We start from the raw sequence: 20950 nt of genomic DNA on the forward strand, positions 1-20950 counted from the left end.
ATGACATGACAGGATGCGGAGACATACCTACATGACATGACAGGATGTGGAGACATACCTACAGGCATGACAGGATGTGGAGACATATCTACAGACATGACGGGATGTGAAGACATATCTACAGACATGACAGTATGTGGAGACATACCTACAGACATGACAGGATGTGGAGACATACCTACAGACATGACAGGATGTGGAGACATATCTACAGACATGACAGGATGTGGAGACATACCTACAGACATGACAGGATGTGGAGACATACCTACAGACATGACAGGATGTGGATACATACCTACAGACATGACAGGATGTGGAGACATACCTACAGACATGACAGGATGTGGAGACATACCTACAGACATGACAGGATGTGCAGACATACCTACAGACATGACAGGATGTGGAGACATACCTACAGACATGACAGGATGTGGAGACATACCTACAGACATGACAGGATGTGGAGACATATCTACAGACATGACAGGATGTGGAGACATACCTACAGACATGACAGGATGTGGAGACATATCTACAGACATGACAGGATGTGGAGACATCTACAGACATGACAGGATGTGGAGACATCTACAGACATGACAGGGTGTGGAGACATACCTACATGACATGACAGGGTGTGGAGACATACCTACAGACATGACAGGATGTGGAGACATACCTACAGACATGACAGGATGTGGAGACATACCTACAGACATGACAGGATGTGGATACATACCTACAGACATGACGGGATGTGGAGACATACCTACAGACATGACAGGATGTGGAGACATACCTACAGACATGACGGGATGTGGAGACATAACTACAGACATGACGGGATGTGGAGACATACCTACAGACATGACGGGATGTGGAGACATATCTACAGACATGACGGGATGTGGAGACATATCTACAGACATGACGGGATGTGGAGACATACCTACAGACATGACGGGATGTGGAGACATACCTACAGACATGACAGGATGTGGAGACATACCTACAGACATGACAGGATGTGGAGACATACCTACAGACATGACAGGATGTGGAGACATACCTACAGACATGACAGGATGTGGAGACATACCTACAGACATGACAGGATGTGGAGACATACCTACAGACATGACAGGATGTTGAGACATACCTACAGACATGACAGGATGTGGAGACATATCTACATGACATGACAGAATGTGGAGACATATCTACATGATATGACAGGATGTTGAGACATACCTACAGACATGACAGGATGTGGAGACATATCTACAGACATGACAGGATGTGGAGACATCTACAGACATGACAGGATGTGGAGACATACCTACAGACATGACAGGATGTGGAGACATACCTACAGACATGACAGGATGTGGAGACATCTACAGACATGACAGGATGTGGAGACATACCTACATGACATGACAGGATGTGGAGACATACCTACAGACATGACAGGATGTGGAGACATATATACATGACATGACAGGATGTGGAGACATACCTACAGACATGACAGGATGTGGAGACATATCTACATGACATGACAGGATGTGGAGACATATCTACAGACATGACAGGATGTGGAGACATACCTACAGACATGACATGATGTGGAGACATACCTACAGACATGACAGGATGTGGAGACATATCTACAGACATGACAGGATGTAGAGACATATCTACAGACATGACAGGATGTGGAGACATATCTACAGACATTACAGGATGTGGAGACATACCTACAGACATGACAGGATGTGGAGACATACCTACAGACATGACAGGATGTGGAGACATACCTACAGACATGACGGGATGTGGAGACATAACTACAGACATGACGGGATGTGGAGACATAACTACAGACATGACGGGATGTGGAGACATACCTACAGACATGACGGGATATGGAGACATACCTACAGACATGACGGGATGTGGAGACATAACTACAGACATGACGGGATGTGGAGACATACCTACAGACATGACGGGATGTGGAGACATATCTACAGACATGACGGGATGTGGAGACATATCTACAGACATGACGGGATGTGGAGACATACCTACAGACATGACGGGATGTGGAGACATACCTACAGACATGACAGGATGTGGAGACATACCTACAGACATGACAGGATGTGGAGACATACCTACAGACATGACAGGATGTGGAGACATACCTACAGACATGACAGGATGTGGAGACATACCTACAGACATGACAGGATGTGGAGACATACCTACAGACATGACAGGATGTGGAGACATACCTACAGACATGACAGGATGTGGAGACATATCTACATGACATGACAGAATGTGGAGACATATCTACATGACATGACAGGATGTTGAGACATACCTACAGACATGACAGGATGTGGAGACATATCTACAGACATGACAGGATGTGGAGACATCTACAGACATGACAGGATGTGGAGACATACCTACAGACATGACAGGATGTGGAGACATACCTACAGACATGACAGGATGTGGAGACATCTACAGACATGACAGGATGTGGAGACATACCTACATGACATGACAGGATGTGGAGACATACCTACAGACATGACAGGATGTGGAGACATATATACATGACATGACAGGATGTGGAGACATACCTACAGACATGACAGGATGTGGAGACATATCTACATGACATGACAGGATGTGGAGACATATCTACAGACATGACATGATGTGGAGACATACCTACAGACATGACAGGATGTGGAGACATATCTACAGACATGACAGGATGTAGAGACATATCTACAGACATGACAGGATGTGGAGACATATCTACAGACATGACAGGATGTGGAGACATACCTACAGACATGACAGGATGTGGAGACATACCTACAGACATGACAGGATGTGGAGACATACCTACAGACATGACGGGATGTGGAGACATAACTACAGACATGACGGGATGTGGAGACATAACTACAGACATGACGGGATGTGGAGACATACCTACAGACATGACGGGATATGGAGACATATCTACAGACATGACAGGATGTGGAGACATATCTACAGACATGACGGGATGTGGAGACATACCTACAGACATGACAGGATGTGGAGACATATCTACAGACATGACAGGATGTAGAGACATATCTACAGACATGACAGGATGTGGAGACATACCTACAGACATGACAGGATGTGGAGACATACCTACAGACATGACAGGATGTGGAGACATACCTACAGACATGACAGGATGTGGAGACATACCTACAGACATGACGGGATGTGGAGACATATCTACATGACATGACGGGATGTGGAGACATACCTACAGACATGACAGGATGTGGAGACATATCTACAGACATGACAGAATGTGGAGACATCTACAGACATGACAGGATGTGGAGACATCTACAGACATGACAGGATGTGGAGACATCTACAGACATGACAGGATGTGGAGACATACTTACAGACATGACAGGATGTGGAGACATACCTACATGACATGACAGGATGTGGAGACATATCTACATGACATGACAGGATGTGAAGACATATCTACATGACATGACAGGATGCGGAGACATATCTACATGACATGACAGGATGTGGAGACATACCTACAGGCATGACAGGATGTGGAGAAATATCTACAGACATGACAGGATGTGGAGACATATCTACATGACATGACAGGATGTGGAGACATATCTACAGACATGACGGGATGTGGAGACATACCTACAGACATGACAGGATGTGGAGACATACCTACAGACATGACAGGATGTGGAGACATATCTACAGACATGACAGGATGTAGAGACATATCTACAGACATGACAGGATGTGGAGAAATACCTACAGACATGACAGGATGTGGAGACATATCTACATGACATGACAGGATGTGGAGACATATCTACAGACATGACAGGATGTGGAGACATACCTACAGACATGACAGGATGTGGAGACATACCTACAGACATGACAGGATGTGGAGACATATCTACAGACATGACAGGATGTAGAGACATATCTACAGACATGACAGGATGTGGAGACATACCTACAGACATGACATGATGTGGAGACATACCTACAGACATGACAGGATGTGGAGACATATCTACAGACATGACAGGATGTAGAGACATATCTACAGACATGACAGGATGTGGAGACATACCTACAGACATGACATGATGTGGAGACATACCTACAGACATGACAGGATGTGGAGACATATCTACAGACATGACAGGATGTAGAGACATATCTACAGACATGACAGGATGTGGAGACATATCTACAGACATGACAGGATGTGGAGACATACCTACAGACATGACAGGATGTGGAGACATACCTACAGACATGACAGGATGTGGAGACATACCTACAGACATGACAGGATGTGGAGACATACCTACAGACATGACAGGATGTGGAGACATACCTACAGACATGACAGGATGTGGAGACATACCTACAGACATGACAGGATGTGGAGACATACCTACAGACATGACAGGATGTGGAGACATACCTACAGACATGACAGGATGTGGAGACATATCTACAGACATGACAGGATGTGGAGACATATCTACAGACATGACAGGATGTGGAGACATATCTACAGACATGACAGGATGTGGAGACATCTACAGAAATGACAGGATGTGGAGACATCTACAGACATGACAGGGTGTGGAGACATACCTACATGACATGACAGGGTGTGGAGACATACCTACAGACATGACAGGATGTGGAGACATACCTACAGACATGACAGGATGTGGAGACATACCTACAGACATGACAGGATGTGGAGACATACCTACAGACATGACAGGATGTGGAGACATACCTACAGACATGACGGGATGTGGAGACATAACTACAGACATGACGGGATGTGGAGACATACCTACAGACATGACGGGATGTGGAGACATAACTACAGACATGACGGGATGTGGAGACATACCTACAGACATGACGGGATGTGGAGACATATCTACAGACATGACGGGATGTGGAGACATATCTACAGACATGACGGGATGTGGAGACATACCTACAGACATGACAGGATGTGGAGACATACCTACAGACATGACAGGATGTGGAGACATACCTACAGACATGACAGGATGTGGAGACATACCTACAGACATGACAGGATGTGGAGACATCTACAGACATGACAGGATGTGGAGACATACTTACAGACATGACAGGATGTGGAGACATACCTACATGACATGACAGGATGTGGAGACATATCTACATGACATGACAGGATGTGGAGACATATCTACATGACATGACAGGATGCGGAGACATATCTACATGACATGACAGGATGTGGAGACATACCTACAGGCATGACAGGATGTGGAGAAATATCTACAGACATGACAGGATGTGGAGACATATCTACATGACATGACAGGATGTGGAGACATATCTACAGACATGACAGGATGTGGAGACATCTACAGACATGACAGGATGTGGAGACATCTACAGACATGACAGGGTGTGGAGACATACCTACATGACATGACAGGGTGTGGAGACATACCTACAGACATGACAGGATGTGGAGACATACCTACAGACATGACAGGATGTGGAGACATATCTACAGACATGACAGGATGTAGAGACATATCTACAGACATGACAGGATGTGGAGACATACCTACAGACATGACAGGATGTGGAGACATACCTACAGACATGCCAGGATGTGGAGACATACCTACAGACATGACAGGATGTGGAGACATACCTACAGACATGACGGGATGTGGAGACATATCTACATGACATGACGGGATGTGGAGACATACCTACAGACATGACAGGATGTGGAGACATATCTACAGACATGACAGAATGTGGAGACATCTACAGACATGACAGGATGTGGAGACATCTACAGACATGACAGGATGTGGAGACATACCTACAGACATGACAGGATGTGGAGACATACCTACATGACATGACAGGACGTGGAGACATATCTACATACATGACAGGATGTGGAGACATATCTAAATGACATGACAGGATGTGGAGACATATCTACATGACATGACAGGATGCGGAGACATACCTACATGACATGACAGTATGTGGAGACATACCTACAGGCATGACAGGATGTGGAGACATATCTACAGACATGACGGGATGTGAAGACATATCTACAGACATGACAGTATGTGGAGACATACCTACAGACATGACAGGATGTGGAGACATACCTACAGACATGACAGGATGTGGAGACATATCTACAGACATGACAGGATGTGGAGACATACCTACAGACATGACAGGATGTGGAGACATACCTACAGACATGACAGGATGTGGATACATACCTACAGACATGACAGGATGTGGAGACATACCTACAGACATGACAGGATGTGGAGACATACCTACAGACATGACAGGATGTGCAGACATACCTACAGACATGACAGGATGTGGAGACATACCTACAGACATGACAGGATGTGGAGACATACCTACAGACATGACAGGATGTGGAGACATATCTACAGACATGACAGGATGTGGAGACATACCTACAGACATGACAGGATGTGGAGACATATCTACAGACATGACAGGATGTGGAGACATCTACAGACATGACAGGATGTGGAGACATCTACAGACATGACAGGGTGTGGAGACATACCTACATGACATGACAGGGTGTGGAGACATACCTACAGACATGACAGGATGTGGAGACATACCTACAGACATGACAGGATGTGGAGACATACCTACAGACATGACAGGATGTGGAGACATACCTACAGACATGACGGGATGTGGAGACATAACTACAGACATGACGGGATGTGGAGACATACCTACAGACATGACGGGATGTGGAGACATAACTACAGACATGACGGGATGTGGAGACATACCTACAGACATGACGGGATGTGGAGACATATCTACAGACATGACGGGATGTGGAGACATATCTACAGACATGACGGGATGTGGAGACATACCTACAGACATGACAGGATGTGGAGACATACCTACAGACATGACAGGATGTGGAGACATACCTACAGACATGACAGGATGTGGAGACATACCTACAGACATGACAGGATGTGGAGACATCTACAGACATGACAGGATGTGGAGACATACTTACAGACATGACAGGATGTGGAGACATACCTACATGACATGACAGGATGTGGAGACATATCTACATGACATGACAGGATGTGGAGACATATCTACATGACATGACAGGATGCGGAGACATATCTACATGACATGACAGGATGTGGAGACATACCTACAGGCATGACAGGATGTGGAGAAATATCTACAGACATGACAGGATGTGGAGACATATCTACATGACATGACAGGATGTGGAGACATATCTACAGACATGACAGGATGTGGAGACATACCTACAGACATGACAGGATGTGGAGACATACCTACAGACATGACAGGATGTGGAGACATATCTACAGACATGACAGGATGTAGAGACATATCTACAGACATGACAGGATGTGGAGACATACCTACAGACATGACAGGATGTGGAGACATACCTACAGACATGACAGGATGTGGAGACATACCTACAGACATGACAGGATGTGGAGACATACCTACAGACATGACGGGATGTGGAGACATATCTACATGACATGACGGGATGTGGAGACATACCTACAGACATGACAGGATGTGGAGACATATCTACAGACATGACAGAATGTGGAGACATCTACAGACATGACAGGATGTGGAGACATCTACAGACATGACAGGATGTGGAGACATACCTACAGACATGACAGGATGTGGAGACATACCTACATGACATGACAGGATGTGGAGACATATCTACATACATGACAGGATGTGGAGACATATCTACATGACATGACAGGATGTGGAGACATATCTACATGACATGACAGGATGCGGAGACATACCTACATGACATGACAGTATGTGGAGACATACCTACAGGCATGACAGGATGTGGAGACATATCTACAGACATGACGGGATGTGAAGACATATCTACAGACATGACAGTATGTGGAGACATACCTACAGACATGACAGGATGTGGAGACATACCTACAGACATGACAGGATGTGGAGATATATCTACAGACATGACAGGATGTGGAGACATACCTACAGACATGACAGGATGTGGAGACATACCTACAGACATGACAGGATGTGGATACATACCTACAGACATGACAGGATGTGGAGACATACCTACAGACATGACAGGATGTGGAGACATACCTACAGACATGACAGGATGTGCAGACATACCTACAGACATGACAGGATGTGGAGACATACCTACAGACATGACAGGATGTGGAGACATACCTACAGACATGACAGGATGTGGAGACATATCTACAGACATGACAGGATGTGGAGACATACCTACAGACATGACAGGATGTGGAGACATATCTACAGACATGACAGGATGTGGAGACATCTACAGACATGACAGGATGTGGAGACATCTACAGACATGACAGGGTGTGGAGACATACCTACATGACATGACAGGGTGTGGAGACATACCTACAGACATGACAGGATGTGGAGACATACCTACAGACATGACAGGATGTGGAGACATACCTACAGACATGACAGGATGTGGAGACATACCTACAGACATGACAGGATGTGGAGACATACCTACAGACATGACGGGATGTGGAGACATACCTACAGACATGACAGGATGTGGAGACATACCTACAGACATGACGGGATGTGGAGACATAACTACAGACATGACGGGATGTGGAGACATATCTACAGACATGACGGGATGTGGAGACATATCTACAGACATGACGGGATGTGGAGACATATCTACAGACATGACGGGATGTGGAGACATACCTACAGACATGACGGGATGTGGAGACATACCTACAGACATGACAGGATGTGGAGACATACCTACAGACATGACAGGATGTGGAGACATACCTACAGACATGACAGGATGTGGAGACATACCTACAGACATGACAGGATGTGGAGACATACCTACAGACATGACAGGATGTGGAGACATACCTACAGACATGACAGGATGTGGAGACATACCTACAGACATGACAGGATGTGGAGACATATCTACATGACATGACAGAATGTGGAGACATATCTACATGACATGACAGGATGTGGAGACATACCTACAGACATGACAGGATGTGGAGACATATCTACAGACATGACAGGATGTGGAGACATCTACAGACATGACAGGATGTGGAGACATCTACAGACATGACAGGATGTGGAGACATCTACAGACATGACAGGATGTGGAGACATACCTACATGACATGACAGGATGTGGAGACATACCTACAGACATGACAGGATGTGGAGACATATATACATGACATGACAGGATGTGGAGACATACCTACAGACATGACAGGATGTGGAGACATATCTACATGACATGACAGGATGTGGAGACATATCTACAGACATGACAGGATGTGGAGACATACCTACAGACATGACATGATGTGGAGACATACCTACAGACATGACAGGATGTGGAGACATATCTACAGACATGACAGGATGTAGAGACATATCTACAGACATGACAGGATGTGGAGACATATCTACAGACATGACAGGATGTGGAGACATACCTACAGACATGACAGGATGTGGAGACATACCTACAGACATGACAGGATGTGGAGACATACCTACAGACATGACAGGATGTGGAGACATACCTACAGACATGACAGGATGTGGAGACATACCTACAGACATGACAGGATGTGGAGACATACCTACAGACATGACAGGATTTGGAGACATACCTACAGACATGACAGGATGTGGAGACATACCTACAGACATGACAGGATGTGGAGACATACCTACAGACATGACAGGATGTGGAGACATATCTACAGACATGACAGGATGTGGAGACATATCTACAGACATGACAGGATGTGGAGACATATCTACAGACATGACAGGATGTGGAGACATCTACAGAAATGACAGGATGTGGAGACATCTACAGACATGACAGGGTGTGGAGACATACCTACATGACATGACAGGGTGTGGAGACATACCTACAGACATGACAGGATGTGGAGACATACCTACAGACATGACAGGATGTGGAGACATACCTACAGACATGACAGGATGTGGAGACATACCTACAGACATGACGGGATGTGGAGACATAACTACAGACATGACGGGATGTGGAGACATACCTACAGACATGACGGGATGTGGAGACATAACTACAGACATGACGGGATGTGGAGACATACCTACAGACATGACGGGATGTGGAGACATATCTACAGACATGACGGGATGTGGAGACATATCTACAGACATGACGGGATGTGGAGACATACCTACAGACATGACAGGATGTGGAGACATACCTACAGACATGACAGGATGTGGAGACATACCTACAGACATGACAGGATGTGGAGACATACCTACAGACATGACAGGATGTGGAGACATACCTACAGACATGACAGGATGTGGAGACATACCTACAGACATGACAGGATGTGGAGACATACCTACAGACATGACAGGATGTGGAGACATACCTACATGACATGACAGGATGTGGAGACATATCTACATGACATGACAGGATGTGGAGACATATCTACATGACATGAAAGGATGTGGAGACATACCTACAGACATGACAGGATGTGGAGACATATGTACAGACATGACAGGATGTGGAGACATCTACAGACATGACAGGATGTGGAGACATCTACAGACATGACAGGATGTGGAGACATCTACAGACATGACAGGATGTGGAGACATACCTACAGACATGACAGGATGTGGAGACATACCTACAGACATGACAGGATGTGGAGACATACCTACAGACATGACGGGATGTGGAGACATACCTACAGACATGACGGGATGTGGAGACATAACTACAGACATGACGGGATGTGGAGACATACCTACAGACATGACGGGATGTGGAGACATATCTACAGACATGACGGGATGTGGAGACATATCTACAGACATGACGGGATGTGGAGACATACCTACAGACATGACAGGATGTGGAGACATACCTACAGACATGACAGGATGTGGAGACATACCTACAGACATGACAGGATGTGGAGACATACCTACAGACATGACAGGATGTGGAGACATCTACAGACATGACAGGATGTGGAGACATACTTACAGACATGACAGGATGTGGAGACATACCTACATGACATGACAGGATGTGGAGACATATCTACATGACATGACAGGATGTGGAGACATATCTACATGACATGACAGGATGCGGAGACATATCTACATGACATGACAGGATGTGGAGACATACCTACAGGCATGACAGGATGTGGAGAAATATCTACAGACATGACAGGATGTGGAGACATATCTACATGACATGACAGGATGTGGAGACATATCTACAGACATGACAGGATGTGGAGACATACCTACAGACATGACAGGATGTGGAGACATACCTACAGACATGACAGGATGTGGAGACATATCTACAGACATGACAGGATGTAGAGACATATCTACAGACATGACAGGATGTGGAGACATACCTACAGACATGACAGGATGTGGAGACATACCTACAGACATGACAGGATGTGGAGACATACCTACAGACATGACAGGATGTGGAGACATACCTACAGACATGACGGGATGTGGAGACATATCTACATGACATGACGGGATGTGGAGACATACCTACAGACATGACAGGATGTGGAGACATATCTACAGACATGACAGAATGTGGAGACATCTACAGACATGACAGGATGTGGAGACATCTACAGACATGACAGGATGTGGAGACATACCTACAGACATGACAGGATGTGGAGACATACCTACATGACATGACAGGATGTGGAGACATATCTACATACATGACAGGATGTGGAGACATATCTACATGACATGACAGGATGTGGAGACATATCTACATGACATGACAGGATGCGGAGACATACCTACATGACATGACAGTATGTGGAGACATACCTACAGGCATGACAGGATGTGGAGACATATCTACAGACATGACGGGATGTGAAGACATATCTACAGACATGACAGTATGTGGAGACATACCTACAGACATGACAGGATGTGGAGACATACCTACAGACATGACAGGATGTGGAGATATATCTACAGACATGACAGGATGTGGAGACATACCTACAGACATGACAGGATGTGGAGACATACCTACAGACATGACAGGATGTGGATACATACCTACAGACATGACAGGATGTGGAGACATACCTACAGACATGACAGGATGTGGAGACATACCTACAGACATGACAGGATGTGCAGACATACCTACAGACATGACAGGATGTGGAGACATACCTACAGACATGACAGGATGTGGAGACATACCTACAGACATGACAGGATGTGGAGACATATCTACAGACATGACAGGATGTGGAGACATACCTACAGACATGACAGGATGTGGAGACATATCTACAGACATGACAGGATGTGGAGACATCTACAGACATGACAGGATGTGGAGACATCTACAGACATGACAGGGTGTGGAGACATACCTACATGACATGACAGGGTGTGGAGACATACCTACAGACATGACAGGATGTGGAGACATACCTACAGACATGACAGGATGTGGAGACATACCTACAGACATGACAGGATGTGGAGACATACCTACAGACATGACAGGATGTGGAGACATACCTACAGACATGACGGGATGTGGAGACATACCTACAGACATGACAGGATGTGGAGACATACCTACAGACATGACGGGATGTGGAGACATAACTACAGACATGACGGGATGTGGAGACATATCTACAGACATGACGGGATGTGGAGACATATCTACAGACATGACGGGATGTGGAGACATATCTACAGACATGACGGGATGTGGAGACATACCTACAGACATGACGGGATGTGGAGACATACCTACAGACATGACAGGATGTGGAGACATACCTACAGACATGACAGGATGTGGAGACATACCTACAGACATGACAGGATGTGGAGACATACCTACAGACATGACAGGATGTGGAGACATACCTACAGACATGACAGGATGTGGAGACATACCTACAGACATGACAGGATGTGGAGACATACCTACAGACATGACAGGATGTGGAGACATATCTACATGACATGACAGAATGTGGAGACATATCTACATGACATGACAGGATGTGGAGACATACCTACAGACATGACAGGATGTGGAGACATATCTACAGACATGACAGGATGTGGAGACATCTACAGACATGACAGGATGTGGAGACATCTACAGACATGACAGGATGTGGAGACATCTACAGACATGACAGGATGTGGAGACATACCTACATGACATGACAGGATGTGGAGACATACCTACAGACATGACAGGATGTGGAGACATATATACATGACATGACAGGATGTGGAGACATACCTACAGACATGACAGGATGTGGAGACATATCTACATGACATGACAGGATGTGGAGACATATCTACAGACATGACAGGATGTGGAGACATACCTACAGACATGACATGATGTGGAGACATACCTACAGACATGACAGGATGTGGAGACATATCTACAGACATGACAGGATGTAGAGACATATCTACAGACATGACAGGATGTGGAGACATATCTACAGACATGACAGGATGTGGAGACATACCTACAGACATGACAGGATGTGGAGACATACCTACAGACATGACAGGATGTGGAGACATACCTACAGACATGACAGGATGTGGAGACATACCTACAGACATGACAGGATGTGGAGACATACCTACAGACATGACAGGATGTGGAGACATACCTACAGACATGACAGGATTTGGAGACATACCTACAGACATGACAGGATGTGGAGACATACCTACAGACATGACAGGATGTGGAGACATACCTACAGACATGACAGGATGTGGAGACATATCTACAGACATGACAGGATGTGGAGACATATCTACAGACATGACAGGATGTGGAGACATATCTACAGACATGACAGGATGTGGAGACATCTACAGAAATGACAGGATGTGGAGACATCTACAGACATGACAGGGTGTGGAGACATACCTACATGACATGACAGGGTGTGGAGACATACCTACAGACATGACAGGATGTGGAGACATACCTACAGACATGACAGGATGTGGAGACATACCTACAGACATGACAGGATGTGGAGACATACCTACAGACATGACGGGATGTGGAGACATAACTACAGACATGACGGGATGTGGAGACATACCTACAGACATGACGGGATGTGGAGACATAACTACAGACATGACGGGATGTGGAGACATACCTACAGACATGACGGGATGTGGAGACATATCTACAGACATGACGGGATGTGGAGACATATCTACAGACATGACGGGATGTGGAGACATACCTACAGACATGACAGGATGTGGAGACATACCTACAGACATGACAGGATGTGGAGACATACCTACAGACATGACAGGATGTGGAGACATACCTACAGACATGACAGGATGTGGAGACATACCTACAGACATGACAGGATGTGGAGACATACCTACAGACATGACAGGATGTGGAGACATACCTACAGACATGACAGGATGTGGAGACATACCTACATGACATGACAGGATGTGGAGACATATCTACATGACATGACAGGATGTGGAGACATATCTACATGACATGAAAGGATGTGGAGACATACCTACAGACATGACAGGATGTGGAGACATATGTACAGACATGACAGGATGTGGAGACATCTACAGACATGACAGGATGTGGAGACATCTACAGACATGACAGGATGTGGAGACATCTACAGACATGACAGGATGTGGAGACATACCTACAGACATGACAGGATGTGGAGACATACCTACAGACATGACAGGATGTGGAGACATACCTACAGACATGACGGGATGTGGAGACATAACTACAGACATGACGGGATGTGGAGACATACCTACAGACATGACGGGATGTGGAGACATACCTACAGACATGACGGGATGTGGAGACATATCTACAGACATGACGGGATGTGGAGACATATCTACAGACATGACGGGATGTGGAGACATACCTACAGACATGACAGGATGTGGAGACATACCTACAGACATGACAGGATATGGAGACATACCTACAGACATGACAGGATGTGGAGACATACCTACAGACATGACAGGATGTGGAGACATACCTACAGACATGACAGGATGTGGAGACATACCTACAGACATGACAGGATGTGGAGACATACCTACATGACATGACAGGATGTGGAGACATATCTACATGACATGACAGGATGTGGAGACATATCTACATGACATGACAGGATGTGGAGACATACCTACAGACATGACAGGATGTGGAGACATATCTACAGACATGACAGGATGTGGAGACATCTACAGACATGACAGGATGTGGAGACATCTACAGACATGACAGGATGTGGAGACATCTACAGACATGACAGGATGTGGAGAAATACCTACAGACATGACAGGATGTGGAGACATCTACAGACATGACAGGATGTGGAGACATACCTACATGACATGACAGGATGTGGAGACATACCTACAGACATGACAGGATGTGGAGACATATATACATGACATGACAGGATGTGGAGACATACCTACAGACATGACAGGATGTGGAGACATATCTACATGACATGACAGGATGTGGAGACATATCTACAGACATGACAGGATGTGGAGACATACCTACAGACATGACAGGATGTGGAGACATACCTACAGACATGACAGGATGTAGAGACATATCTACAGACATGACAGGATGTGGAGACATACCTACAGACATGACATGATGTGGAGACATACCTACAGACATGACGGGATGTGGAGACATAACTAAAGACATGACGGGATGTGGAGACATACCTACAGACATGACGGGATGTGGAGACATAACTACAGACATGACGGGATGTGGAGACATAGCTACAGACATGACGGGATATGGAGACATATCTACAGACATGACAGGATGTGGAGACATATCTACAGACATGACGGGATGTGGAGACATACCTACAGACATGACAGGATGTGGAGACATACCTACAGACATGACAGGATGTGGAGACATACCTACAGACATGACAGGATGTGGAGACATACCTACATACATGACAGGATGTGGAGACATACCTACAGACATGACAGGCTGTGGAGACATACCTACAGACATGACAGGATGTGGAGACATACCTACAGACATGACAGGATGTGGAGACATATCTACATGACATGACAGGATGTGGAGACATACCTACAGACATGACAGGATGTGGAGACATATCTACAGACATGACATGATGTGGAGACATATCTACAGACATGACAGGATGTGGAGACATCTACAGACATGACAGGATGTGGAGACATCTACAGACATGACAGGATGTGGAGACATACCTACAGACATGACAGGGTGTGGAGACATACCCACATGACATGACAGGATGTGGAGACATACCTACAGACATGACAGGATGTGGAGACATACCTACAGACATGACAGGATGTGGAGACATATCTACATGACATGACAGGATGTGGAGACATATCTACATGACATGACAGGATGTGGAGACATACCTACAGACATGACAGGATGTGGAGACATATCTACATGACATGACAGGATGTGGAGACATATCTACAGACATGACAGGATGTGGAGACATACCTACAGACATGACAGGATGTGGAGACATACCTACAGACATGACAGGATGTGGAGACATACCTACAGACATGACAGGATGTGGAGACATATCTACAGACATGACAGGATGTGGAGACATATCTACAGACATTACAGAATGTGGAGACATACCTACAGACATGACAGGATGTGGAGACATACCTACAGACATGACAGGATGTGGAGACATACCTACAGACATGACAGGATGTGGAGACATATCTACATGACATGACAGGATGTGGAGACATATCTACATGACATGACAGGATGTGGAGACATACCTACAGACATGACAGGATGTGGAGACATATCTACATGACATGACAGGATGTGGAGACATATCTACAGACATGACAGGATGTGGATACATACCTACAGACATGACAGGATGTGGAGACATACCTACAGACATGACAGGATGTGGAGACATACCTACAGACATGACAGGATGTGGAGACATAACTACAGACATGACGGGATGTGGAGACATACCTACAGACATGACGGGATATGGAGACATATCTACAGACATGACAGGATGTGGAGACATATCTAAAGACATGACAGGATGTGGAGACATATCTACATGACAATGGTTTCCTATCAAACTATTGTCTGTCTATAGCTATCTTGTCTGTAAGTAGTATTGGTCTTTCCCAGATTATTGGTTTTACAGGCAACAGAAAGAGAAGATAGTTGACTACTATTGTCATGACTTATTGTCTTATTCTCCCCCTATAGGGCGACCACATTGTATGACAAGCCACCTGCTATCTTCAAGGAGACTCCAGTGGATCTACAGCACCAGCTGTTCATGAGGCTGGCCAAGACTAACCCTCAGTTCCAGGTCTGGTGAGTCTAGTGTAGTCTGTTGATGAGGCTGGCCAAGACTGACCCTCAGTTCCAGGTCTGGTGAGTCTAGTGTAGTCTGTTGATGAGGCTGGCCAAGACATAGACAACTAAAGTTATCCTCTTGGTTCCCGGAGGAACATAGGGCCTGTACTAAAGCTGTCCTCCTGGTTCCTGGAGGAACATAGGGCCTGTACTAAAGTTATCATTTTGGTTCCTGGAGGAACATAGGGCCTGTACTAATGTTATCCTCTTGGTTCCTGGAGGAACATAGGGCCTGTACTAAAGTTATCCAACGTTGCCGGTCTTGGGCTGCTTTCTTTGCCTTTTGACAGTATAAGGAACAGTTATTATCATGTTATTACACTATCAAATACATTTAACAGACATGTAATAACACATTTCATAACCGCTGTGTATCTGTTACATTGGAGAGAGAAAGAACTATCATAAAAATATATATTACACTATCATAGACATGTCATAACACGTTATAACACAGGTTATATAACCCCTGTGTGTCTGTTACAGTGGTGAGCCCCCTGGTGGTGAGACAGAGAGGACAGTGTTTACAGGTCGTGACCCAAGTGACCTTTCTGTGACCTTGACCTCTGGTCGACCTGCCCTACTGATCAGCAGCACCAGCTGGACCGGTCAGTACCCTACAGACAGAGGGTGCGTCCCAAATGGCACCCTATAGCCCTATAGGCTCTGGTCAAAAGTAGTGCACTTTATATAGGGAATAGGGTGCAATTTCAGAAGCACCAGGAGACTCTGCATTTTGTCAGTTTAAATTGAAACGTTTTTCTGGATTTTTACCAGTTTACATTCTGTTTGGTGTCAGGTTAGGATGGGGATCAGACTGGAGCCAGTTTACATTCTGTTTGGTGTCAGGTCAGGATGGGGATCAGACTGGAGCCAGTTTACATTCTGTTTGGTGTCAGGTCAGGATGGGGATCAGACTGGAGCCAGTTTACATTCTGTTTGGAGTCAGGTCAGGATGAGGATCAGACTATAGGTTTTCTGTGTTGGACATAAAATACAATCCTGGCTCTATCTGTTTAATTGCCATGTGTACAACGTAAGTACATACAGTTGTAAGGTGTAAATACTTGTTAGGGTCTCTCACTGTTTCACCTATCTGTGTTCAACAGAGGATGAGGACTTCTCCATTCTGCTGAAGGCTCTGGAAGGTAATCATTATCATCTGCAGTTGGGCCCCATCTGTCCTTCTTTTGAAGTCATCTCTGATTAGAAAAGACTGGACAGATGAAAGCCATGAGGTGGAGCACTTGAATTCCCCTGTCTAGTCATTCTTAATTAGAATCAATCATGTCTAATCAGCTATTTAAAATTCCCCTGTCTAGTCATTCCTAATTAGAATCAATCATGTCTAATCAGTGATTATAATTCACCTGTCTAGTCATTCCTAATTAGAATCAATCACGTCTAATCAGTGATTATAATTCACCTGTCTAGTCATTCCTAATTAGGATCAATAATGTCTAATCAGCGATTGTAATTCACCTGTCTAGTCATTCCTAATCAATCATGTCTAATCAGTGATTATAATTCACCTGTCTAGTCATTCCTAATCAATCATGTCTAATCAGTGATTATAATTCACCTGTCTAGTCATTCCTAATTAGAATCAATCATGTCTAATCAGTGATTATAATTCACCTGTCTAGTCATTCCTAATCAATCATGTCTAATCAGTGATTATAATTCACCTGTCTAGTCATTCCTAATTAGAATCAATCATGTATAATCAGTGATTATAATTCACCTGTCTAGTCATTCCTAATTAGAATCAATCATGTCTAATCAGTGATTATAATTCACCTGTCTAGTCATTCCTAATCAATCATGTCTAATCAGTGATTATAATTCACCTGTCTAGTCATTCCTAATTAGAATCAATCATGTCTAATCAGTGATTATAATTCACCTGTCTAGTCATTCCTAATTAGAATCAATCATGTCTAATCAGTGATTATAATTCCCCTGTCTAGTCATTCCTAATTAGAATCAATCATGTCTAATCAGTGATTATAATTCCCCTGTCTAGTCATTCCTAATTAGAATCAATCATGTCTAATCAGTGATTATAATTCCCCTGTCTAGTCATTCCTAATTAGAATCAATCATGTCTAATCAGTGATTATAATTCACCTCTCTAGTCATTCCTAATTAGGATCAATCATGTCTAATCAGTGATTATAATTCCCCTGTCTAGTCATTCCTAATTAGAATCAATCATGTCTAATCAGTGATTATAATTCCCCTGTCTAGTCATTCCTAATTAGAATCAATCATGTCTAATCAGTGATTATAATTCACCTGTCTAGTCATTCCTAATTAGAATCAATCACGTCTAATCAGTGATTATAATTCACCTGTCTAGTCATTCCTAATTAGGATCAATAATGTCTAATCAGCGATTGTAATTCACCTGTCTAGTCATTCCTAATCAATCATGTCTAATCAGTGATTATAATTCACCTGTCTAGTCATTCCTAATCAATCATGTCTAATCAGTGATTATAATTCACCTGTCTAGTCATTCCTAATTAGAATCAATCATGTCTAATCAGTGATTATAATTCACCTGTCTAGTCATTCCTAATCAATCATGTCTAATCAGTGATTATAATTCACCTGTCTAGTCATTCCTAATTAGAATCAATCATGTCTAATCAGTGATTATAATTCACCTGTCTAGTCATTCCTAATTAGAATCAATCATGTCTAATCAGTGATTATAATTCACCTGTCTAGTCATTCCTAATCAATCATGTCTAATCAGTGATTATAATTTACCTGTCTAGTCATTCCTAATTAGAATCAATCATGTCTAATCAGTGATTATAATTCACCTGTCTAGTCATTCCTAATCAATCATGTCTAATCAGTGATTATAATTCACCTGTCTAGTCATTCCTAATTAGAATCAATCATGTCTAATCAGTGATTATAATTCACCTGTCTAGTCATTCCTAATTAGAATCAATCATGTCTAATCAGTGATTATAATTCCCCTGTCTAGTCATTCCTAAT

The 20950-nt window shown here is 44.2% G+C and overlaps 1 protein-coding gene across 1 annotated transcript in view; it reads left to right on the forward strand.

The window, feature by feature from the left end:
- LOC311101867 (chitobiosyldiphosphodolichol beta-mannosyltransferase-like) overlaps positions 1-20950 on the forward strand; it is a gene marked incomplete at its 3' end in the record, with an annotated part of 135059 nt that overhangs the window by 97429 nt on the left and 16680 nt on the right. Inside the window, exons 5-7 of the mRNA XM_084143091.1 lie at positions 17783-17893; positions 18422-18543; positions 19045-19083. Of these exons, the coding sequence (XP_083999217.1) occupies positions 17783-17893; positions 18422-18543; positions 19045-19083 (272 nt within the window). The remainder of the gene's footprint in view (positions 1-17782; positions 17894-18421; positions 18544-19044; positions 19084-20950) is intronic.

Source organism: Coregonus lavaretus (genome assembly GCF_964263955.1).
Source record: "Coregonus lavaretus genome assembly, chromosome: 2".
NCBI lineage: Eukaryota > Metazoa > Chordata > Actinopteri > Salmoniformes > Salmonidae > Coregonus > Coregonus lavaretus.